The sequence below is a fragment of the Hydra viridissima genome, unplaced genomic scaffold (assembly GCF_058129835.1).
Source record: "Hydra viridissima isolate aposymbiotic clone 2 unplaced genomic scaffold, HvirCarnegie_v1 scaffold_2, whole genome shotgun sequence".
NCBI classification, from domain to species: Eukaryota; Metazoa; Cnidaria; class Hydrozoa; order Anthoathecata; family Hydridae; genus Hydra; species Hydra viridissima.
This window is the reverse complement of record NW_028324301.1, coordinates 23,368,455-23,393,489: the sequence shown is the minus strand read 5'-3', so window position 1 is coordinate 23,393,489 and position 25,035 is coordinate 23,368,455. Positions and strand designations below refer to the sequence as shown.

The 25,035-nt window shown below is 31.8% G+C and overlaps 2 protein-coding genes across 2 annotated transcripts in view; one reads left to right on the top strand and one right to left on the bottom strand.

Moving 5' to 3' along the window:
• The window catches only part of LOC145200102 (cytoplasmic FMR1-interacting protein 1 homolog), a 28,291-nt gene extending 18,362 nt beyond the window's left edge, over window positions 1–9,929 (top strand). The window contains exons 18-27 of the mRNA XM_090079322.1: window positions 1,891–2,090; window positions 2,908–2,995; window positions 3,073–3,216; window positions 3,762–3,852; window positions 4,642–4,772; window positions 4,869–4,941; window positions 5,137–5,231; window positions 8,394–8,632; window positions 8,796–8,943; window positions 9,076–9,929. Of these exons, the coding sequence (XP_089935448.1) occupies window positions 1,891–2,090; window positions 2,908–2,995; window positions 3,073–3,216; window positions 3,762–3,852; window positions 4,642–4,772; window positions 4,869–4,941; window positions 5,137–5,231; window positions 8,394–8,632; window positions 8,796–8,943; window positions 9,076–9,234 (1,368 nt within the window). The 3' untranslated portion in view covers window positions 9,235–9,929. The remainder of the gene's footprint in view (window positions 1–1,890; window positions 2,091–2,907; window positions 2,996–3,072; window positions 3,217–3,761; window positions 3,853–4,641; window positions 4,773–4,868; window positions 4,942–5,136; window positions 5,232–8,393; window positions 8,633–8,795; window positions 8,944–9,075) is intronic.
• LOC149892528 (uncharacterized) lies at window positions 5,041–7,797 on the bottom strand. The gene is made up of 2 exons (XM_090079329.1): window positions 7,698–7,797; window positions 5,041–7,615 (listed from the first exon to the last, which is right to left on the bottom strand). The coding sequence occupies exons 1-2, from the start codon at window positions 7,716–7,718 to the stop codon at window positions 5,486–5,488; spliced, it is 2,151 nt and encodes a 716-aa protein (XP_089935455.1). The 5' UTR covers window positions 7,719–7,797; the 3' UTR covers window positions 5,041–5,485.
• Window positions 9,930–25,035: the final 15,106 nt, after the last annotated feature.

Genomic DNA, 25,035 nt, shown 5'->3' with positions numbered 1-25,035 from the left:
CCAAGACTTTATGCTGTTTAGAATGTGTCAAAAAATAAATTTGACTTATACACTATGTTAACTTGTCAATCCAGTCAATTTATACATTTAATTGGCATATATCAATTCATAATTTTTTTTAAAAAAAAAATCCAAGCTGAAAACATATTAAGTTTTAACAATTGTAAATTAAAAAAAAACATTTTAAAAAAACAATTCAAAACTTAGTTGAAATTATTGTTCTCTTGTTTTGCCATATCTAAAAGAGCCTTAAATTAAGTTACAATTTACTATCATAAGATTAATTCTAAAAAAATCTATTACTGCTGGTCTCCATATATTGTTTTCCAAAAGTTATCTGGTTTCCACATACTGTTTTCCAAAAGTTTCTAAATAATCCTCAAGTTTTTAACAAATAGTGAAAAAAGTTTTTGTAATGTAAATGACTTTTCAACTGGGTTTTTCATCTTTATCTTATTTTTTTGAATTCACAGAAGAAAATATGTAAAAGTGCAATATGGAAAGTACTAATAATTTCCCATTAAAGTCCCATTTAAAATTTTTCTTTTTAAATAAAAAAAAATGCTTTGGAATGCAGTAATTGAAGTAAAAAAAAAAAAAAATGAAGGCATTTTTAATAGATAAACTCAAGTAAATATTTCCAGTTTAATCGAGTTTTACCTGTTAAAATTCTTTCTAAAAAGTGATCTTCACCTATATACTGCTGATTTAAAATATACTACTGACTCTAAGCTCAGTAGATTATTTCTGTTGAAAATATTTTTATAGCTAGTGATGTCATGAGAGTACTCTCTCTATCAGCAATTTATAATTGAGTAAAAGAACCATAAGATGAAATATCTGAAGAATATATAAAAAAAATATGTTAAAAAATGCTCTACAGTTAATGGTACAGAAGATGGTGCCATTTGGAAAGATAAAAGTAAATCTACCAATAATACCAATAGTGGTGAAGTAGACTTTTCTGTAATTAATGCTGATTAAATATCTCATAAGCAAACTGAGAACCTTTTTGATACCAGAAATAGTGCATATGAAAATTGTAATAGCAAGGTAAAATTTGAAGTAAAGTTTCCATATGACTATTTTTCAATATTCTACTATGGAAATTTTACCTCAGCATTGTTGAACATAAGTTATAAAACATTAAGCTAATAGTGCAGATTTTAACGCTTTTTTGGTCTGTAAACTCTATGAAAGTTGCTCATAGAGTTACAAAATTTATTGCTCGATATTTTTATAAATGTAAAAATGCAAACAAAGCCAGTTATCAAATGCTCAACAAGAATTAGAATCAGGCCTTTATATAAAATTCAGCATACAACAGACTGAAATTATAATACATTTAGAATCTATCAGGCCTTTATATAAAATTCAGCATACAACAGACTGAAATTATAATACATTTAGAATCTATCAGGCCTTTATATAAAATTCAGCATACAACAGACTGAAATTATAATACATTTAAAAAGCTGAACAATTAAAAGAGTAAAAAACAAAAGAAACAAAAAGAAAGTTAATAACACTGATTTTATGCTCTTTTTTTTTCATTTAAAACTTGTGTCTATTTATCTTTTTGTTATTTTATTATATCTTAAATTTTGATCTAAATTTAACTTAAATTAATGTTAATAGAACTATACAAATAAATTATAAGTTTTAAAGTGTTAATTTTCTGTATTATCTGTGCTTTTTTTTTCATTTGAAGGTTGTTTCCTGTTTTTTTAGACTAATTCTTTTTATTTTTTGAGGATTAAAAAAAGTTACCATGTCTAAACTTTTTTGTTTTATCTATTTAACTTTTTTTTTAAATTTATTTATTTTTTATCTTAAAGTTTATCTTAAAGAAAATATTTTATTTTTGACATTAAAATTTCTTTTAAACAGGAACTTGAGACATTAACAGAGATATGTCGCTTAACACATTTACTCTTATCTAAACATGTCAGCCTACCTAACTTTGAATCAATGTTCATGGAAGCTAATCATGCTGTCTCTGCACCCTATGGAAGAATTACCCTGCATGTGTTTTGGGAATTATATTATGATTTTCTGCCTAATTATTGCTACAATTCGTCAACTAACAGGTTAATAGTAAATAAAGTTGGTTTATTAGGTTTCCTTTTTCTTTGTCTATAGGGTCAAAATTTCAGAAATGTCTTCTTTTTTTTTTTTTTAACACTAACAGAATCAGCTGAAAATTTCACTACTTTTTATTTGGGTTGTGTACATTCAAAGTTGATAATGTGATTTTATGAAAAAGTAATGTGAAAATGAATTATGAAGCAAAAAGAGAAGCTATTTATGTTCTTCTAAAATCTAAAAACCTTGTTTCAGAGAATGTTGAAGTGCTAAAAGTGTCTAAAACAATCATTTACAAAATTAAAATCAAGATTAAAAATCTCTGGGATATATTAAATCCTAGGAAAGTGGAAAAAAGGCTATTAGAGCAAAAAAGACTAATTTCTGAGTTCAGTTCTATAAAATGAGATTTAAAAAATATGAAAGAAAAGCTTAAGGCATGAGGTAATTATCAGAATATTGGTCAAACATGACCTTTGGGCCAAGTCATGAGCAAGGCTATTATCAATATCATCTGTAAATATCTTGGAAACTAAGGTCTTCCTCTGGGTCAAGGTAATTTATCCAATCTCTCAAAGTTCTTTTTACTCAAGGTAGAACAACATATGAAACTTCAAAGAAAGCTTCAGGCGTGGCTAAGAAAAAATCTTTAGCACTGACAAAAAACTATCTGGTCTCCCAGCTCCCTTGAGGTTCAAATACAGACTGGAAAATGTGTTTTTGGGGCCAGATTGGGTGTTTTTTTATTAAATTTATAACAAATGTTGCTATGACTTTGAAGATTGTTTGCTAGCTCAAAAATTTTAATACTTTTCTGTATAGATTTACAAGAACAACACTCTCATTTGTTAATGAAGTGGCTCGTGATCAGCCTCCAAAAGCATCAAATGTTCATCTCTATGGTAACAAAGTAAGTTCACATCTATCAAACTCATGTTTTATAAAAAAATATGTTTCTTTTGTATACTTTATTTCAATTTTCATTAGGATTTACACAACGCATATACAAATGTATTCTCTTTAAACGAAAACTTTGTTGGACCTGAACATTTTGGGTGCACAGTTCGCTTACTTAGTTATCAAGGGATTGCAGTAGTCATTGAAGAACTTTTAAAAATTGTTAAAACTTTGGTAGGTTATATTTATTTTTGATTTTTTTATGACTTTTTTAACTTTTTATATTATTTCTACCCTAAAACCTTTGCAGGGTCATGGGCTAGAATTCTGCAATAAGAATCTAAGGGTCTGGTATTGAATACTGTCTAGATAGACGGTATTCCTAGTCAGATTCCTAGATTTTTAATACAAGGTTCAAAACAATGTTCAAACAGCTTTATTTCTAATAAGGTTGTTAATATAGATCTAATTCCACATTTCATTTGACCTCTTATCTTAAATAGCAATTTACAATGCCCTAATGCTTTTTTTACATATGTGACTTGTAAAAATGTTAGATTTATTTTGAAAATAGTTTACTTTTTTCTAATCTCCAAATTCTTCATTGAATCAAACCCCAAAGTTAACTCCATTTTTATGTTAGCTGACAATACAACTTTATAGACTTTGGAAACATCTAATTGAAATGATGATTGCTATAAGCATAATATTGATGATTTCCTAATATCATGAACACTAAAAACTTGAGTATCATGATTTTTTTAATTTGTTTCTATTAGTTTCAAGGTACAATCCAACAATATGTTAAGGTGTTAATGGATGGCATGCCAAGCAAATGTGGCCTCCCACGATATGAGTATGGCTCTGCAGGTATTTTTACAAAGTCATTTTATTGATGAATTCTGAAACATGTTTGGTCAATTAAAATGTAATAAGCTTTACCATCTTACTAGTAAGTCCTGCTGCTCTGTGTAATTTATCACATTTAATTTCTTTGCACCTGAGATATTATGAAAGCTAGATGTATCAATCACTTCTTATAGAAAAGGCACATCTAAGATGAAGAAAATTGTGTTAACAGTCCAGCTGTCCTTCCAAAATCATTTCAGTAAAGCTCACTTTCTGCCACTTAAGCACTACCTGTAACCAATTGAACAAGTAGTAATAGACTTATTAAATGTCAACTACAGAATCCTTGCTTTAAAAAAAAAAAAAAAAAAAAGAAATGTAATGAAGCGTAAAGAATATAAAGCAATGCTTTCCCTTAAACAATCAACCATTTTCATTAAGGTTTGACATAAAATAAAAAACACTATTTTATACATATCTGTTTTTTTTATTTATTATTAATTGTTTATACTTTTTATTTATTATTTTATCATTGTTATTTATTTTATTTTTTTATTGTTTCTATTTCGTTAAATTTTTTCAAGTAAAACTAGGATTCAAACAAATAGTCTAAAACCAAACTTCAGATAAATCAAATATTTAGAGGTTTGACTTGTTTAAACAAATTGTTTAAAAAACATTTAAGAAAAATGTTTAAGAAACTTTTATCTCAGAGAAATGACCTTTAAAATTTGAATCATTGAGAATCAATAAATATAAGCTTATATCTATATAAAATTTGTAATTAAAAGAGGCTTGTTCTTATTTAAGGTGTTCTTGAGTTCTATAATGCAAATCTGGAATCAATTATGCAGTATCGTGATCTAAAAACAGAAGTGTTTCAAGCATTCAGAGAAGTTGGTAACATCATTATATTTTGCTTGCAAGTTGAAGAGCAGATGGTAAAAAATCTCTTAGTTTTCTTTTTATTACTAATTTTTTTTTTCTTTTAATTTATTTTTTTTTTCAAAAACAATTTTTGTTAAAATCTTTTTCAGACACAAGAAGAAATAGCAGATTTGTTACATGCCGCCCCTTTTCAAGGAATTATTCCACGTCCTTTTGTAAAAGGTAGTGGTTAATTTAGCTTTTTTTTTATAGTTAACACTGCTTATTTATATTAATTCATTAACTTACAGATAGGATACACAAAGAAATAGAACACACAAATTTTAACTTCTGTTAATATTTAAAATACAAATGGTTATTTAAAGTATAATTCGATATTTTAGAATACAGTTGTTTAGAATAAAAATGATTATTTAGAAAAAGATTCTGTTGAAGCAAAAATGAAGCGTTTAGAGGCACAATATGCAGCCTTTCAAATAGTTTCTTTGGTCAGTCGATATGGAACAGAGGAGGTTGGCTATAATTTTTGTATATATATTCTATAAAGTTGGTGAAGGCTTTTAAGGGTGGTTGTTAAATTAAATTAGACTGTACAAAATAACCATTCTCTACATAATGAACTGCTATTATTGATATCTTCATATTTTTAAAATAATTGTTACTGTCATAACAAAAGTGCTAAAATAATCCTTTTTTAAAATTTATTCTGTGTTCAATTGTTTTGATTTGTAAAAAATTCTTGTGCGCTATTTGAGAAGTTCTCAACTTAGATAAATTTGGATGATTTTTGGTTAAAAAACTTCAAATCTGTTTTCTGAATTTCAACATTACTTTCACCATAAGATACTGAGTTATCATCATCTTCTGGTTCATTGTTTTTAGCTTTATATGCAACCCGCATATTTAAACCCCGCATATATTCATAAGATTTTAGTTTTTCTTTTTCACGTATGCGCATTTCATATTGAAGTGAATCAATTACATCATCATTACGATAGAAATAGAAATACATCACTTCGAGTGCCAGAATGATATTGATAATTGGAACTACAATCATAGCCACATCTTGGAAAATTTTGCTGCTGGAACTTATTGCAAGTGTTGAAAGAATCCACATTATACAGAAGGTAGGAGTTATTGCAAGAGAAGAAACATTGCTTCTCTCTGCTCGCTGATAGTTAATATCTTTGGCCAATTTTTCAGGAGCTTTTTGGATTTCCATAATTGTAATAAGTTTAAGTGAAATAATTACAAGTAGTACTACAAGTATTGGTCCACCAAAATACCAAATTTCAAGGTCTTTAAGATATGGCCAACAGTATCTTAATTCAGTGTATTGTTGATATGGGAAGCCTAATAGTGCAATTGTAACTGCTAAAGGAAACCCCCAACCAATTATGTGGTAGAAAGATTCTGAACTTGTTGTTTTATTGAAAAAGTATCTTAAGTTTGATAACTGATGTACTGCCTCAATCATAATCCATGAAATAGTTGCTACATGAAAAAATTCTATTACTGTTGAACATGAGGTGCATCTATCCCAATCATCTTTCCAATTCCATGATCCAAGAAATACCATTTGTGATAGCATGCAAGAAAATGCAATTGATATGTGAATTCTATTGTATGCATCCTTTGCACAACGAAGCAAACATATTGCAAATATGTAAAGGAAAAAAATGATGGCTGCAATAAGTGTAAGAAAAATATTCATTGCGTCAAGAGGATCAATAGGTTTCGATGGAGGATCAATAGATGGCTCCATAAGTAATGAAAATATTCCACCGTGTGTTGATCTACAAACTGTCATTGATGCATTAGTTTTAAAAACACGCATGCCATAGTTACTCCAATATCCACTGCTTGGTAACGTTCCAACACTTGACTTAACAGGTTGCCAGTAAATACACACTGGGTTTCTATATGCTGCAGTGTAATGCGTAAATGAAATTATCATTTCTCCTGGCAAAGGGTTATCAGGGTAATCTGTACCTTGTATGTCTATTGAAATAATTGCTGAATTTATGACATAAGTTTCATTGTATATCAAATTAGTTTCTGACCGTTCATCAATAAATATTCCAGTAATTATTGGGTGCAAATCAGGCCATTCATTTTTAAAGCGAGTTTTTTCTTTTGGTATAACATTGTTTGTTAAGTTCTTATACATGATAACAGTGTAAGTGTATTTACCTCTCGGTAAATTTCCATATGGAGCTTCGATTGTGTCATTACGACCATCCCATGTTCCATCGGTAAATAGATCGGAGAGGCCATAGTCAGGAACGCGCATATCTCCATAACGGAATGGTTGGCCCATGTTCCATAGGAAATCAGAAAATATTTGATATTGAGAAAAACCTTTGCAGTTTGTTTTAATACCTTTGTTGAGCTGCATTCCAAAAGAATTTAAATAAAGTGCAAAACTCATTGGCTCATCATGGGTTGTGTTTATATTAAATGAACTTAGGCAAATAAAGTATTCATTTGTTAGGTTAAGAATTCGATAAAAGCATTCATCACACGGATTAACACATTTTGATATGTCCAATTCAGTTTTCCATTCTTTAGATGTACAAAAATATTCATGGACTTGAAGTGGACTCAAAGTTGCCGGAACTGTTTTATAATATGCAAGAGATTTGTAATCTAAAGTTTGTTCACTCACTTGAGAAAACAGTGAATAGACACAATTGATGATAGTGGTTGTGGTAGCATTATATTTGATTAAGGAAGTGTTGTTTTCAGGCTTGGCAGTATTGTTGTTGAAGATCTTTTGCGTGAAGCCTGTTGGAGAGTCTAGTGGTGGCAAGTATCTCTCTAACTGTAAAAGATCTATACATTGTGATTCGTTCAGGGCACCCTCCCCTGCTACCCATAAAAGTAGTTGTGATATCTAAATAGGAAAAAAAAACAATTTTACAGCTTTTTTTTTAGAGATAGTTGCACTTTCTGACGATGTTAGAAAAATTACCCACCAATATTTTTGTAACGAACATTTTTTTTTTACTGCTTACGTGACATCTTCTCGAAAAACTTGAATATGTTATATGTCGAAAATCAATTTTTTGAATGTTATTCATGAATTGAATTGTTATTTTATTAATGACTGATTGTATCGGATTAACAAATACGAATTCAAGTTGAGGAAAAAAATCAAATGGAGTTTTCTTCAGAATTTCAAAGAAAGCCGTCAACAAATCAAAAGCGAGTGCGCTGGTTTTGGTCAGTGTTCTACAAATACGCCTATATGGATTTAAATTTTAGTATCTATACATGCATCTATCTATCTATATTTATATATATATATATATATATATATATATATATATATATATATATATATATATATATATATATATATATATATATATATATATGCAACTTCTACTTGCATCTTTTCTCAGATAATTTGCGAAGAGGGAACCGTTAAATTGTTTGGGGTCTAATTTTGGTGTGAATTTTTATTCGTGGGAACGTGGGAATTTTCTGATCCGGAAATTTTTTTTACATGAAATGAAATTTGAAATTTTTGGAATTAAATTTCTAATTATTTTTTATTATTCTTCTATAAAAAGATTTTTATTTTTTTTCTATAAAAAGATTTTCATTTTAAATTTGACTTTTCACCCCATTTATGTTGACGTTTTCTTTTTCTTTCTTTTTTTTTAAAGCAACGGGTTAATAGCGAAGAATCAGATGTTCTAACTCGGGAAAGACTTTGTTGCGGTTTATCCCTTTTCGAGGTTGTATTACGTAGAATACAATCATTTTTGGACGATGACGTTTGGAAGGAACCTACTCCTTCGAACGGTGTAATGAGTATAGAAGAATGCAAAGAATTTCATCGTTTATGGAGCGCTATTCAGTTTATTTATTGCAAACCTTTAGGGCAAAATGAAATTACCGTTGAGTAAGTTTGGAATTCCTCGTTTTATGTTGTTTTTGCGCTTGAGAGTTACTGCTAACTTTTTCCAAACAAAAGTTTTTTCTATTCATTTAATCAAAGCCGCATATGAAACGTTTTTTAATATATACGAAGTAACCTTTTTTTACATTAGAGTTCTTATCTTTAGGGAAACCTTTGGAGAGAGTTTAAACTGGGCTGGTTGTACTATAATTACCTTATTAGGGCAAGAACATCGGTTTGAAGCGCTCGATTTTTCTGCTCATCTTTTAAGAGTGCAAGAGATTGATTCAAGACAAGAAACCGTCGCCGGTGTCGTGAGTTATAATTTTATTTAAGCGAACATTCAGTCTTTAGCCCTTTGTAATTCAGCAGTCTACATTTGAAACAGCTAAGTTTTTTTTTTTTTTCCTTTCTTTCTCAAATTATGATATACATTCTTGTTGCAGGATTTGAAGCGTCTTGTGGCAAGAATAAAACAATACCTTACAATAAATAGTGAAATATTCGCAGTATTAAATAGATACTTAAAGTCCGGTGAGTCTTCGTTCGAACATGTGCGCTGTTTTCAACCCCCAATACATCAGGCTTTTATGTCTGCTGTATGAAAACATAGTGTGTATCGTGAAAATTCATTTTGCTTTTGTTGGAGCTTTTTTTTTGCATTCAAAACTCTTTATCCTTAACAGAAAAATTTGTTCCACTGAAAATATTTAAATTTTAATTTTTGTATATAAAAAAATGTCGGTGGTTCAAAATATTAATTTGAAATGCACTAGAGAAAAACTTTTTCTTCGTTTTGCCATTATCTTTTTTGACGTTGTTGTCAAAAAAAAAAAAAAAAAAGAAGAAGAACACCATTAAGAAGAATACGAAGAAAATTCAAGTTTATTTATATTTATAGATTTATTTTCTTACCGCAAAAAAATGTTTTTGTTACTTTTGTTTTTATGTGTTTTTTTTTTTTTTTGTGATTTCTGGGTTTTTTTTAGTACACGATAATTCACTTGCGACCAAATCTTTTCTTACCAGTATTATTATATTCTTAAAGTTTAATGCAAAACTTCATTCAAACCTTTTGGGTACAGGTAAAAAAAAAATAGTCCTATTAAAACCGAAGTGTTTTTAGTTTGAATTGTAAACTCGTCTATTGCACAGCCGTCAATAATATTGGTAATTTGATTGGGTAGTAAACTCGTTTATTGACATTCTGTACTGAAATTTTTTTATAATATTTTGTATCGGCCAAAAAAATTACTAGTGTAATATTAGATTTAAAAAAGTTATGATGAAAACTCACAAATGCGTCATTTTTTATTTAAGAATTCTCTTTATCGTTAATTCACTTGTCTAAATGTTTTTTATTACGACTTTGCACCAATTTGGCATGGAGTTAATTAGATTTTGACAATGGTCTAAAGGCTGTTGTTCCAAGCATTAAGGACAACATTCCATAACTCTTGCTGATTTTTGAGAATTTGAAGACCAAGGACCTTTCTTAAAAGGTTGAAGCCGGGCATCATTGTATAAAAAGTAAAGTGGATAAAGACAGATTAGATTGCAGGTCTATTGCATTTTTATTATAGAAAAATATTGTGGATACCACCAGAAGTTGTAACCGAACCCTTTTGCTAACTAAATAATATATATATATATATATATATATATATATATATATATATATATATATATATATATATATATATATATATATATATATATATATATATGTATGTGTATATATATATATATATATATATATATATATATATATATATATATATATAACTACTACAATATGCGGATTCTGGCTCATTGATACTTTTCCATACTTAAGGAATTCAAGATGGTGTTGTGTTTTTAAAATGTAAAAATGTTATTAGATTTCCATCTCATTGTTAATATCATGCCGGAACCTGCAAAGAAGTATAAAACTGTATCTTTTTCGTAATTTATTCTAGACCAAAGAGTTGATCATAGTCCATAAATGTAAAGCACGGTTTTAGTTTGTAGTGTCCAATGGCTAGGGTATGAATACCGTCTTGTAAGATGTGTCTTTTGTCGTCGTTAGCGCTGAGAGCGACTTTGTTGATTTCTTCGGTGTAAATGTTATGTTCATGTGATCGGAAGACGTTTATGGTTGCAAGCTTTTCCATCTTATTCATTAAGCAGTCACCACAAGGTATTGATAACTTCTTGAAAGTCATCCCCTTCCTGTAATTTTTTCAAGACGTAAAGACACAAGTGACCACAATAAGACGTATCACCAAACTGAACTCTCTCGCTGTTATAATAAACCGGACTTTTCAAATAATCGACAAATTCGACAAGAGGAGGTTGAGCGTAAGAATCAAAGCTGTATTTTTTATCTCTGTCTTTATACCAGCACACCCAATGAAACCCAACAGTGCTTGAATCTCCTGTATTCACAATACCACATTCTTTTTTTCTTGGCTTTTTTGGTAACTCATCCCTGACAAACACGCCTTGAAAGTTTTTTAATTTTAACTGTTTAGCAGCCTTTATCAATTGAAAGTTAGTTAAAGCTTCATTAGGTAAAACAATTCCTTCTACGTCAATCCATTGAAAGTCGATCATTTTTTTAATTTTCTTAAAAAGTTTATCCGAATTTTTTAACAAGCGATTTTCATAGAATAGCACCTAAAAAGGGTATACTATTAAAGGGTGAGTTAGGTCCGAGTAATAAACCAGCTCCAACAGATTGATAACCTTTTCCAGTTTTAATGAAGAGTCCATCACCGTGAACATTTTTAGTCCATGGGGTGATAAACAATCCTTCTCCACCTAAAGTTTTTATCTTCATTCCATTTCCATTCTTTTTCAAGTAAACGATACCTCTTCCTGCAATTTTGTCAACCATAGCAGAGCCGGCAGAAGAACCTACACCTGCTAACAATCCGGTGGCTAGAGCAGGAACTACTCTTGTTGCAAGAGTGCTGCCTATCATACCTAATAATGGTAAAAGAGCTCCGATAAATCCTCCTTCAATGGTTGAGTTGTGCGATAATTGTCTTTTACTCAATTTAAGAGTGACTCCTTTACCAGCTTCATACGCTTTTTTAATTTTGTTCAATTGCACATTAGTGATAGCGAGAACATGTTTACCGTTCAAGTCTTGATGAGAAAGCTTAATGCTAGTATCGGTTTTGTCTTGAATGGCTTTTTTAATTTTATCAGATTGGCTCTGGGAGATATTAATTTTGATATTTTGATAATTGCTCATTTTTTATGTATTAAAAATTATTTATTTCACTTCTCGAATATGATATCGTATTGTAATATCCTCTCCACGAAAATCAACCAAATCTCCATTCTGATCAATAATGCGAGTAACCATTGTTGAAATTTCAAACAGTTTAACAGGAAGATAAATCAAATGCATTGGTCTCTCGATGATTTTATAGCCTGGACTAACATTTGGATAAAACGAGTAAATGCAATTTAATTGGGTTCCATTAATATAGGATGATCCGATAACGTTGTTAACGATTCTGATGGTGTTAATGCTTGAAATTCTAACGATATGATCCGACTCGTATTCGGAATTGGAATTTAATTTTCTTTTAGTAAACCCTAAAACTGAAGAGATGCTGTTCTCCACATTAAAGTCAATCAAATAATTCAAGCCAAGTTTAATGGTTGATTTTAAAGTATTAAGATTGATTCCAATTTGAAGGTTGCTTGGTGAGTAATTAATTTTATTTGCAATAATATAACTTCCACGTTGAGCTGATTTTATTGTGCTTAAAATAGACCTTTGCAAATACTCATTGATGTCTTTAATGTCATAGCTTCCTGATGGAATGATAATGTTCTCCCAATGAGCTCCATTGTTCATGCTGTATTTGAAAGAATTGTTTTTACTGTTTACATTTGGAATGCTGTTGTAAGTCTCAAGACCGAGAAAAGCCATTTCATAACTTTTTCCTTCGTCAAAAACGATTTTATCCAAAAAATCAGTGGTGATAACACTTGATTTTCCATCTACATCGATGATTATACCTGTCATTTTTAAAATAAGAATTATTTTTTAAATTGTTTTAGAAAAATAAAAAATCGTCAAATCTGCTTCTGTACTTTCCCTCGTTCTTTTTAGAAGAGAGATCGATGACAGCAAATCCGTGAGGTTCATTCCAGCAATGATTGCAAAAAGCTTTAAAATCTTCTATTTTCATATCGCAGGAAACGTGGTCTTGATAAATGTGATTAACGCTTTTTTGGTCTTGTTTAAAGAGGCAAATAAAGTTGGCATTTTCTCTGATGGTATGTCTTGGAATCTCGAAATAGTTTTGAGCGAGATAAAAGCAGTCGACGTTAGAATGTCTTCCTCGGATATAATATTTTTCACATTTGTTTTGATTGGTCAATTGCAAATCATCAAAGATCATTAAATTGTTTTTAGATGAATCAAGATCTTCTGGTTCTGGAACATCGTCTGCTGTTTCGAAAAATTGACATTCCATATCATAATTGTCAGAATATTTTTTTGAAAGATCGTTAATAACATCTTCATGGATTAAATTCAATTTTTCCATTTCATCTTGTACATCATCCGTTAACAAATCAACAATATCCTTTTTAGGAAGTTTATTTTCGAAAGACCTTTTGAGTATTTTGTATTCGGGTTGGAAAAGAGATTTTCCAAACACTTGTAAATGATTGTAGTCTAGCCATCCAGGTCTTAAAAGTAAATTTAAGAGCAGCGTTGTTTTACCATATCCAGACTTTCCAACGATGATTCCTCGAATGCTTCTCGGTAAAAGCTTGCTGTTGTTTCTTTTGGTTTTCCCAATTTTACACGACAGTTTCATCACTTCCATATTTTTTATATTAAAAAAGTTTTTATATATGTTAAAATGTACTGCATTAAGTGTAGAAGAGAGACTGAAACCATTCACTTGAAAAAGGAAATGACATAAAACAATAGGTCTATGTTGAAAGGGAATTGCGACTCTTGTGGGATAACCAAATGCAAGTTTGTTTCGGCTGCAAAAGGAGGAGACTTGGTGGAATCGATCAACAATTTTTCAAAAAAAATAAAACTTCCATGGGCAAAGTTTCCAGGAGAAATGCACGTTCCAGGTATGAACTTTGCAGGGCCTGGAACCAATTTAGATAAAAGGCTCACTTCCACGGATATGTATCAAGAGTGGAGCAAACCGGTGGATAGAGTGGACAATGCCGCATATCACCACGATTTAGCTTACAAGTATTTTAACGACAAGCAAAACAGAAATTTAGCAGATCGAATGATGCTTGAAGAAATGGATTCTATACAAAATCCTACTCAGAGAGAAATAAGCGAGCGAAAAATCATTGAACCCATCATCAAAGCTAAAGCTAAATTTGGATTGGGTGTGAGTGATTTGAAATGGACGGATCAGCTTGCAGAGGAGCTTCATAAACCGGTGATTCATCATTTTAAAAAAAGAAAAGTGATTGTAAACGACATTGATGAAATATGGGCTGCTGATTTGGTTGATATGAAATCGTTTTCAAAATTCAACAACGGAGTAAAATATTTACTCATGGTGATCGACGTGTTTTCAAAGTATGGATGGATCGTTCCGTTAAAAAGCAAAACAGGTCTTGATGTAGCTATCGCTCTAAGCAAAATATTTGAGGAGAGAAAGTGTGTCAAATTGTGGGTAGATAAAGGAAAAGAGTTTTACAACAAGCACGTGAGAGCGTTGGGTGTGCAATTATACTCCACTGAAAACGAGGAAAAAAGTTCTGTTGTCGAGCGATGGAACAGAACGATGAAAGAGAGAATGTTTAAATATTTTTCAGCCAACAATACCAATAAATACATTGACGTATTAGATGAGATGGTGAAAAATTACAACAACACAAAGCACTCTTCTATCAAAATGACACCAGTGGAAGCTAGCGATGAAAAGAATAAAGGTAGGGTATGGTGGAATCTGTATGGAAAGGATCAAACATTACCAGCAAAACCAAAATTTTCCATAGGTGATCAAGTGCGGATTGTAAAAAAGAAGTCTCATTTTGAAAAAGGGTATACGCCGAGATGGACTGAAGAGGTTTTTACAGTGTCAAAAGTTCAGTATACGAATCCACCCACGTATAAAATCGCTGACGTCAACGGTGAAGAAATTCAAGGCACTTTTTACGAGCAGGAGATGCAAAAGACGCATCAAGACATATTCAGAATTGAAAAAATCATTCGCAAAACCAAGAGCAAGTCGTTAGTCAAATGGTTGGGATATCCAGACTCGTTTAATTCATGGGTAGATAATAATGAATTGTTAAGTTTGCAAAAATGATCTAAAAATTTATTTTTAATATGTAAAATGCATGCTCCTCACAAGTTTTTTAGAAATGTTGCCTCAGCAGAAGTTCATATTTTGGATTTGCAATTAAAAATTTTGGAAGAGAGGGTTAGAGAGTTGGAGGAAAGAAGACCAAACAACATTATTGTGTCTACGAAAACGTTAGATCATCCACCTTATTTCAACGTTAACGAACAATATGAGATTTTTGCCCAGAAAGACATTAAATTTGCTGCTCTCTCACATACAATGATAGCTTTATCCATTGGGCTGAATTTGGAGAAAGGTGTTGCAGTGATAACATTAATGAATAAAATTACTGATCAATTGAATTATAGAAAAAACGAAGTTATTATTTCAGAGTCTGTAGATGATGTTATTATGGACGTGAATAGTAACAGCAAACAGGACGTGATTGTTAAAAAAGGAGAAAAACTTTGTAAGATTAATTACATTGATTTAAAATAATTTTTTATTAATAAAAAATGGAAATATTGAATGATAAACTTTATCCAGTTCTTCCATCAGCTCCTGCAGATGAAGGACACAATTACCGTCTTCAGAAAATAAGCGAGATTCAGAAAGAGATAGAGAGTGAAAAAGCAAAGCGAGTTCATCTGAGCAAAAAGTACCATCGCGTGTTTAGAATCATTTCGAATGTGGACAATGTGATGCAAGCCTTATGCATTGCTTTAGGTGCGACTGGAATAGGGCTTTTGTCTACGATTGTTGCCAGTCCAGTAGCGATTGCGTGTGAAGGTGCGGCTATTGGAATGGGGTTTTTATCCATTGTTGGAGGTCAAGTGAACAAAAAACTGGCATTGAAAGCGGAGAAGCATGAAAAGATCAAAGTGTTGGCAGAGTCGAAATTGAATACGATTAGCGAGCACATTTCCAAAGCGTTGATGGATGGGAAAATAAACGATTCAGAGTTTCAATTGATTCTTGATGAGCTTCAAAAATTTAAATCCTTGATGGTGGAAATACGAACCAAAACCAAAAAGGGAATAGATGAAGTGACTAAAGAAAACTTGATCCAAAAAGGTCGAGAAGACGCGATTCAAACGTTTAACAATTTGTTTAAAAAAGGATCAACGTAGTCGTAAAAACCAATTTATGTTTTTTTTTCCACGTATTTTAAAAAGGATCAACATAATCGTAAAACCAATTTATGTTTTTTTTTCCACGTATTTTAAAAAGATGTTTTTCTTTAAAATACAAGACCTGAATAAAAGGGATGAAATTGTGAAACAAATTAATGACAGAAGAAAGAGAATTTATCAGAACAGCATCAACGACAACATTTCAGATGTTAATTTTCAAGCTGATTTGAGCAAGCTGTTCAAGCCGATCATCGAGAGCAATGAAAAGATGATCAAGAGCCTGTCAGTCGATCAAAAAAAGAAAAGGCCTTTCGAAGTGAACAAAGTTGGAGATAAAATGTATATTGGAAAAATGGAGGTTGAAATAGATGGAAATGATATCATTGTCGGTGAAGAAAAGTATAATGGAACAAAAGGTCTTTGGGAACTGATGACTGAATTAACAATACCAAAGAGCTATACCGATGAAGATTTGCAAAATTATGAAAAAATTTTAATGGATAGTGATGCTATAAGATCTGATTCACAACCGCATAAACCGAAATCATCAAGAAGACCAAAGTATCAGCAACTTATTGCTCCTATTTGGGAAAAAATGATGCGTATTGAAAAAGGTAAAAAAGGTAGTGGTGTCATTATTCTTCCAAGCGATCCTAATGCGTTGGTAGAAAAGCTTGAATTGAGTATTGCTGCATGGCATGCTGGGAATAAAGAGTCGAGAAATGTGGCTGTTGCTATTTGCGATGAGCTGTTGAGACAAGGAGAGATTAATAAAGAGGAATATAAATCGTTAATGAGGACTATTGATAAAATTATTTAAAAAATTGTTTTTATTTAAAAAATGCTCATTGTGAACAAAAGAAGATATGTGAAAAAGAACGTTGTTGGTGGAGGTGGTATTGTAGACATGATTAAAAATTTCATAAAAAGAGCAGCTGCGTCAAGTGTAACAAAAGCAACAGTGAATTTGCTTAAAAATGCTGCAACAAGCAAAATTGGACAAGAAGCGATTACAGCTGCAAAATCTGCTGGGACAGAGTTAGCCCTTTCAGCCATTTCCGCTGCTAAAGACGTGGCTATTGACAAAGGTAAAAAGACCATTGAGAAATTAAAGACTGGTTCATCTATTCAAAGTAATAAAATGTCTAAAAAAAACGCGATTCGAATTCAAGACCTGGTGAAAATGGGACAGGGCATGAAAATAGTATGAAGATTTCTGTTGCGATGGCTTGTTATAAAATTGCAATGTCTTGCGATGAGAGACATTTAAATGAATTAAATAATTTTTTTATTATATAAAAAATGATAAGTACTGAGCGATTAAGAGTTACTGAGAACCCAGAGTATGATATTGGTATTGAAAAAGTTGATTTTTTTGAGTATCTTCCAACCAATCTCGATTTAAATTCTTCAGGCACGATTACTTTTGAGATAGACTGTCAATCGATTCAAACAGTACCATTAGAGGCTTACATTCTTATTGAAGGAGTGTTGAAAAAGAGCGATGGAACCTTTTACGATGCTAAAGACAACATTGCACTGGTGAACAACGCTTTGTTGTATTTGTTTAATGATGTGACTTATGACTTGTCAGGAGAGCAAGTGGAACGAGTGATGTATCCAGGTCCAGCCACCACCATACTTGGATTGATGAAATATCCTTATGGATTTCAGTTTGCTGATGGATTAAAACAGATGTGGTATATGGATACGTCAAATCTTGTTGGAAATTCAGGATTCAATGTTAGACGAGACCACTTGTTTGCAGACACTACATCCGTTGGAGCTTTTTCGTTTAAAATTCCGTTGAAGCACATTTTTGGATTTTGCGAAACCTATGACAAAGTTGTTTATGGGTTTAGGCATACCATCACCTTTACAAAGAAAGAATGTGATGATGCGATTTATAGAGCGAAGAGCGTTAGTGCAGGAATGATCAACCTTAAAAAATTCAGACTTTATATGCCTCGCGTTGAATTGGATATTTCGAAAAAGACTGATTTCATGAATTTAATAGCTCAAAAAATTCCCATTCAAGTGGCTTATAAATCAAACAAATGTGAAAGACAGCTTATTCCAGCCGGTCAAACAGAATTTACCTGGTCGCTTGGAAGAGTTACTGAGAAAAGCATTCCAAGATTTATCTTGTTCGGACTTCAGACAAACAGAAATTCCAGTCAAACAGTTAATCCATCACTATTCGACCATTGTGATGTTAGCAATTTTTACGTGACTGTTAATGGAATAAAGTATCCAAATTACAATTACGACTTGAATTTTGGAGAAAAGAGAGTGGTTATGGCTTATTCAGATGCGTTCTCTTTTGATGAAAAATATTACGGCACAAATGAACTTGTTTGTCAATCTGGGTTAAGCTTGCTTGAATATATAAAATTATATCCGTTGTTCTTTGTGGATATCAGCAAGCAAAAAGAAAGAGTGGCGTCGGAAACAGCTGAATTAGTGGTAAACTTTAAATTTCGAACTTCAACTATTGCAAATACCGTTATTTTTGCAGTGGTGATCTCTGACAAACTGCTTAAATTTGTTTCAGACGGAACCAACATGATTGCTGTTTATTAAGTTTATTAAGATGTCTTTTCAGGAAAAATTGAATTGACTTAAAAAAAAAATCTTGTTATAATAAAATGAGATATACAACATCGTATTTGAAAAATTTGTTGAATGAAAACGGAGTTATTAAAACAGCAGATGATTTAATAACGTTGATGATGCTTGCGGTTGAAAATAATTTGATCAGTAAAGATGAGATTTTAGAAAGAGCAAAAGAAAAAAAAGTAAAGCCTCCTCCAAAAGAAAAAAAACCTGTTGATCGAAAATGGGAATGGCTTAGTTTAGTTAAGAAAAAACCCATCACTGTGAGAATAACCAACATTGAAACGGGTGAGGTGACTGAATACAAGTCTCTTTACAAAGCGATGGCAGGAACTGGACGTGGATGGAGATATTTAGAGCGTCGAGATGGAAAGGTGGATGATGGAATCAAGATTGAATTTTTAAATTCTGAAAAGCTTGAAAAACGTAAAAAGCAGCAAAATTGATTTTTTAACTTTTAACATGTTAAAAAATTGACTTAAATAAAATTCTTGGCATAAATAAAAAAATGGAGAGGAAGTATGTGATTGAATTTGATACCATGGGTCGTGCGCATTTGTTTGATGAAGAAAAAGAAATTCATGCGGCTGGATGCGAATTTACTGCACATGACGAGTGGGGAAGAAAGTATACGATTAGATTTGATGAAATGGGTCAAGCACATGTATACGACTCAATAAGCGAAATTTTTGCCAATTATCTTGTTTCATAAGTTTTTAATTCTCCCGCGAAAAGAATTAAAAAAACGGTAAAAACTTTTCGAAGAAGAAAATATGCTGAAAGTGTGCCAAGATTTAAAAAAAATTGAATTGACTTAAAGAAAATCACGGCAGAGATAAAATGAGTCTCCATTCTTCAAAAAAATTAATTGCTAAAGAGCGAAAAATTGAATGCATCGAAAAAAATTTTATTTCCCTTAATAAAATGGGTGATAAAACTGATGCTAAAAAGCAAAAAGCAAAAACTACCGCCAAAGAGCGAAAAATTGAAAGTGACATAAAGAAAAATCTTTCCGTAATAAAAATGGAAAACAAAACGGTGAAAGAATTAAAAGAAATTGCTAAAGGGCAAAAAATAAAAGGGTACTCTAAAATGAGAAAGGGAGAACTTATAATGGCTTTACAGCCTCCTAGAGTTGTCTCTGCTCCTGCTGCTTTTCGTAGACGAACGACTGAGGCAAGACCGTTGTCTGTTAATGTAAGACCTACCGTGGTGAGGTTTGTTCGACCAACTGTAAAAGTTTCTGTAAAGCCGGTAAAAGTTTCAATAAAACCGACAAAAGTAAGGCTTGCTGTTGGTTCTGAAAGGCCTGTGCCTGTCCCAAGACCGGTTCCAGCACCTAGACCTGTGCCTGTCCCAAGACCAAGGTCTGACGACTTGATTTCATTCGAACCTTCTACTCTCTTGCAAAATCGGGTGACTGGAGATGAACCCTCTATTCTTAACACACCGGTTATAGATTCAACAAACGTTATTACACCTAGACCGGTTCCAGCACCAAGACCTTTATTTTCAAGTCTGACGGCAGCTACAAAAAGTGTGGCATCCTATGTTAAAACTAAGTTTAATGATATTAAAGAATGGGTAGAACCCTACGTTCCTGAAGTAGTCAAGAATCAGGTAAGCAAATCAGTAGAACAAATCGATAAAAAAATAAAGTCTATCAAATCACTTGTATTAAGAACAGAGTATAAACAACCCGTGCCAATTATAGTACAGCCTGTGCCAAAGCCAATTATAGTAAAGTTTAAAATGACTGAACATTCAGCGGAGAGTTCTGTGAGACAATTTTCTTACACACCTTCTTCTCGATACCAAGACATTGCATCCTTTTTTAATTTGGTAAGAGAGTCTAGCATTCAAACCATGGAAGGGGAAAGAAACACCAGAGTAAGAATTATTTTAACGTGTAAAATGAAATCTGTAAGCATCATGACTGGTGAAGAAGTGACTCGGGAAGCAAGCTTTTCATCAAGATCAGAGATTATTCTAGCAGCTACAAATGTAAGAGAGTTAATGAGCGAAATGGAAGAGAAAGTCTTGGAAAGTAGTGTTAAATACAATGCTTTAGGATCTAATTGCACTATATCTAAGATTTTAAGGATGGATATTAACTTTACTGATTATGAACCTCTTAGCGGTTCCTCCTATATTGAACTGTCTAAAGAGTAGAAAGTCAAAAAGGCGATCATCAACATGGAAAACGAGGACGATCAATGCTTTAAATGGTCAGTCGCTCGAGCGTTGAATCTGAAAAATAAAAACAACGAAAGAATCGATGAAGACTTGATTAAAAAATCAGAAGAGCTGAATTGGGATGGAATAAAATTTCCCGTCAAGCTTAATAAAATCAACAAGTTTGAAAAGAATAATCCAACTATTAGCATTAACGTCTTTGGGTATGAAAATAAAAAACCTTACCCTTTGCGAGTATCTGAATTTGCTGATCGAAATAACTGTGTTGATTTGTTGTTTATTTCAAACGAAGACACTGACCATTATTGTGTGATTAAAAGTTTGAGTCGGTTATTATCTACACAAACATCAAAAGGTAAAAGAAAACAACATTATTGCAGAAATTGCTTGCAAGGCTATGACCAGGAAGAAAAGCTTCAACATCATCAACCTTATTGTTATGATAACACCTCAGTAAGAATTGAACTTCCTAAAGAAGGGACGACCGTTCAGTTTAAAAACTATCAAAAGGGTATGAAAGTTCCATACGTTGTATATGCAGACTTTGAAAGTTTTATCCAACCCTTCGATGACATTAAGCAACATGGTGAGTCTCATACTAAAAAATACCAAAAGCACGTTCCAAGCTCCTTCTGCTATTACATCAAATGCTTCGACGATAGCCTTTACAAAGGAAAACCAGTCATGTACACAGCTGAAAGCGATGACGATGACGTAGCTCAAAAGTTTATAACCATGCTTGAATCAGATCTTATAAAGATTTTCGACAAGATTGATTTAATAAAAAAGAAAGTCATGACTGATGAGGATGAAAAGAATTTTAAGGTTGCAACTCTATGTCATATTTGCGAAAAAGACCTTAACGGTGATAAAGTCTTTGACCACTGTCATTTGACTGGAAAGTATCGAGGAGCTGCTCATAACAAATGCAACTTGGATTATAAACTTCCAAAATTCATACCTATCATTTTACATAATTTGTCTGGCTATGACAGCCATTTGTTTATCAAGAAATTAGGTGGAAAGCTCAATTGCATACCCAACAATGAAGAAAAATATATCAGCTTCTCTAAACAAATCAAAGTGAGAGAATTTATTAATAAGAAGGGTAAACTTCAGGAAATATGGAAAGAGCTAAGGTTTATTGACAGCTACAGGTTCATGGGTTTCAAGTTAGAAGATCTAGCTAAAAATCTAAACAACGACCAATGCAAAAACGTTGCTCAATATTACTCTGGAGAAAAGTTTGATTTATTAAGAAAAAAAGGCGTTTACCCTTACGAATGGGTGGACTCGATTGAAAAGTTCTCCGAAACGCAATTACCTCCTATTGAAGCATTCTATTCCAAACTGAATGATGAGGAAATAAGCTGTGAAGACTATGCGCATGCAAAAAACGTTTGGAATGTATTTGAATGTGAAACGTTTAAAAACTATCACGAGCTGTACAACATGTCTGACGTCTTGATACTTGCCGATATCTTTGAAAATTTCAGAGACGTGTGTCGTAACTATTACAAGCTTGACCCTGCTTGGTATTACACCTCTCCTGGTTTGGCTTGGGATGCCATGTTGAAACTAACTGGAATTCAGTTAGAGCTTCTGTCTGATATTGATATGCTTCTCATGGTTCAAAGAGGGATACGCGGTGGAATTTGCATGATCTCAAACCGATATGGAACTGCCAATAACAAATACATGAGTGATTATGATCCTTCACAACCTTCGAAATTCATTCAGTACTTAGACGCTAATAATTTATATGGATGGGCTATGTGTAAGCCTCTTCCTGTTAGAGGATTCAGATGGATGGCTGAGGATGAACTTTTAAATTGGAAATCCATGCCTTGTATTCTCGAAGTCGATTTAACCTATCCTGAAGAGCTTCACGATTTACACAACGACTATCCTTTGGCTCCTGAAAGAATGACTATTGGAAAAGTAGACAAGCTCGTTCCTAATTTAAACAACAAGGAAAAATATACTATTCACAATGAAAGCCTAAAACTATATGAACGACTTGGATTGATCGTTACCAAAATTCATCGTGGTATCACCTTTGAAGAAGAACCTTTTATGAAACAATACATCGATCTCAACACCGCATTAAGAGCAAAAGCTAAAAACGAGTTTGAAAAAGAATTCTTCAAGCTTATGAACAACTCTGTCTTTGGAAAAACCATGGAGAATATTCTAAAACATGTTGATATTAAACTTGTCACCACAAGAAAAGAAGTTCTAAAATTGTCAAGAAAACCTAATTATGATAGAAGTACCATTTTTGATGAAAACCTTGCTGCGGTTCACATGAAAAGAACAAAACTCTTTTACAACAAGCCTGTTTACTTGGGAATGAGCATCCTAGACATCAGCAAAACCCTCATGTATGAACATCACTACGACTACATGAAACCTAAATACGGGGATAAGCTGAAATTACTCATGACTGATACTGACTCGCTCTTTTATGAAATAGAAACAGAAGATTTTTATCAAGACATTAATAACGATGTTAAAGCTAAATTTGACACGAGCAACTTTCCTAAAAATCATAAAGCCGTTGAATTTTTTGGATTCTACATTGGAGAAAACGGTAAGGTTCTTGGAATGTTTAAAGATGAAGCTGGTGGTAAGATCATTGTTGAATTTGTTGGACTTCGTCCTAAGCTATACTCCTATAAGCTCTTTAATGAAAAAGAAGAGAAAAGATGCAAAGGGGTTAAAAAGAAAGTTGTTGATAAACACATCACTCATCAAGATTATAAAGACTGCTTAATGAATAAGATGGAAAAGCTTGCAACCATGAACGTCTTCCGATCACATGAACATAACATTTACACCGAAGAAATCAACAAAGTGGCTCTCAGCGCTAACGATGACAAAAGACACATCTTACAAGACGGTATTCATACCCTAGCCATTGGACACTACAAACTAAAACCGTGCTTTACATTTATGGACTATGATCAACTCTTTGGTCTAGAATAAATTACGAAAAAGATACAGTTTTATACTTCTTTGCAGGTTCCGGCATGATATTAACAATGAGATGGAAATCTAATAACATTTTTACATTTTAAAAACACAACACCATCTTGAATTCCTTAAGTATGGAAAAGTATCAATGAGCCAGAATCCGCATATTGTAGTAGTTATATATATATATATATATATATATATATATATATATATATATATATATATATATATATATATATATATATATATATTATTTAGTTAGCAAAAGGGTTCGGTTACAACTTCTGGTGGTATCCACAATATATATATATATATATATATATATATATATATATATATATATATATATATATATATATATATATATATATATTATTTAGTTAGCAAAAGGGTTCGGTTACAACTTCTGGTGGTATCCACAATATTTTTCTATAATAAAAATGCAATAGACCTGCAATCTAATCTGTCTTTATCCACTTTACTTTTTATACAATGATGCCCGGCTTCAACCTTTTAAGAAAGGTCCTTGCTTACCAGAACAACTTACAAACGAAAAACAAGCTTGATAAAAAAACAGTTGCCACAATTTGATAAATCTAATCAAACATTTATACCATTTAGAAAATTCAGGTTGTGAAAAAAAAATTAACGATAAAAATTAATCACAAAATATGAGAATGGCTGATACGTTTTGAATTATATATAAAGAGACAGCTCAAAAAAAAAAAAAAGGAAAAAAGGAGAACAGTTTTATTAAAACCAAAAAAAATTTTTTTTTTTTGTTCGCCTGTGGATTGCTGTGACCAAACAAAAATTCATGTTTTTAAAAACTTCAGCCTTCAAAATGTTAACTTTGTTTTCAAAGACAAACTGAGTTTCTTTCGGTGGTTTCTCCAGATACGCATAAAATGTCTCTCCATACAAACACCTTTATATCTTCTTTTAGGAAATTATTGTAATATACTTTTAGATCCGTGCTAAGAATAACGACTTCCTAGATTTACAAAACCTGCTATTTTCTATAAAGCAGAAAAATTATGAAAAAACTGTTTCTAAATAAAGTTTTATAATGCATCAGGCTGTACGATAAAAGGTCTGTTTTCGCGCATAAAAAATCATTGTGACAGTTTTTATAAAAACAAAATCATGTGTATAAAGCTTGAACTGTATTGGTTTGTAATTTTGAAGAACGAAACAGGAG

What these genes read in the sequence shown, in the direction of transcription:
- LOC149892528 (XM_090079329.1), bottom strand. Translation starts at nt 7,718, where the DNA reads ATGTTCGTTACAAAAATATTG. An exon ending in TGTTCGTTACAAAAATATTG is followed by an intron (nt 7,616 to 7,697) that starts GTGGGTAATTTT and finishes TTTCCTATTTAG; the next exon opens with ATATCACAACTACTTTTATG.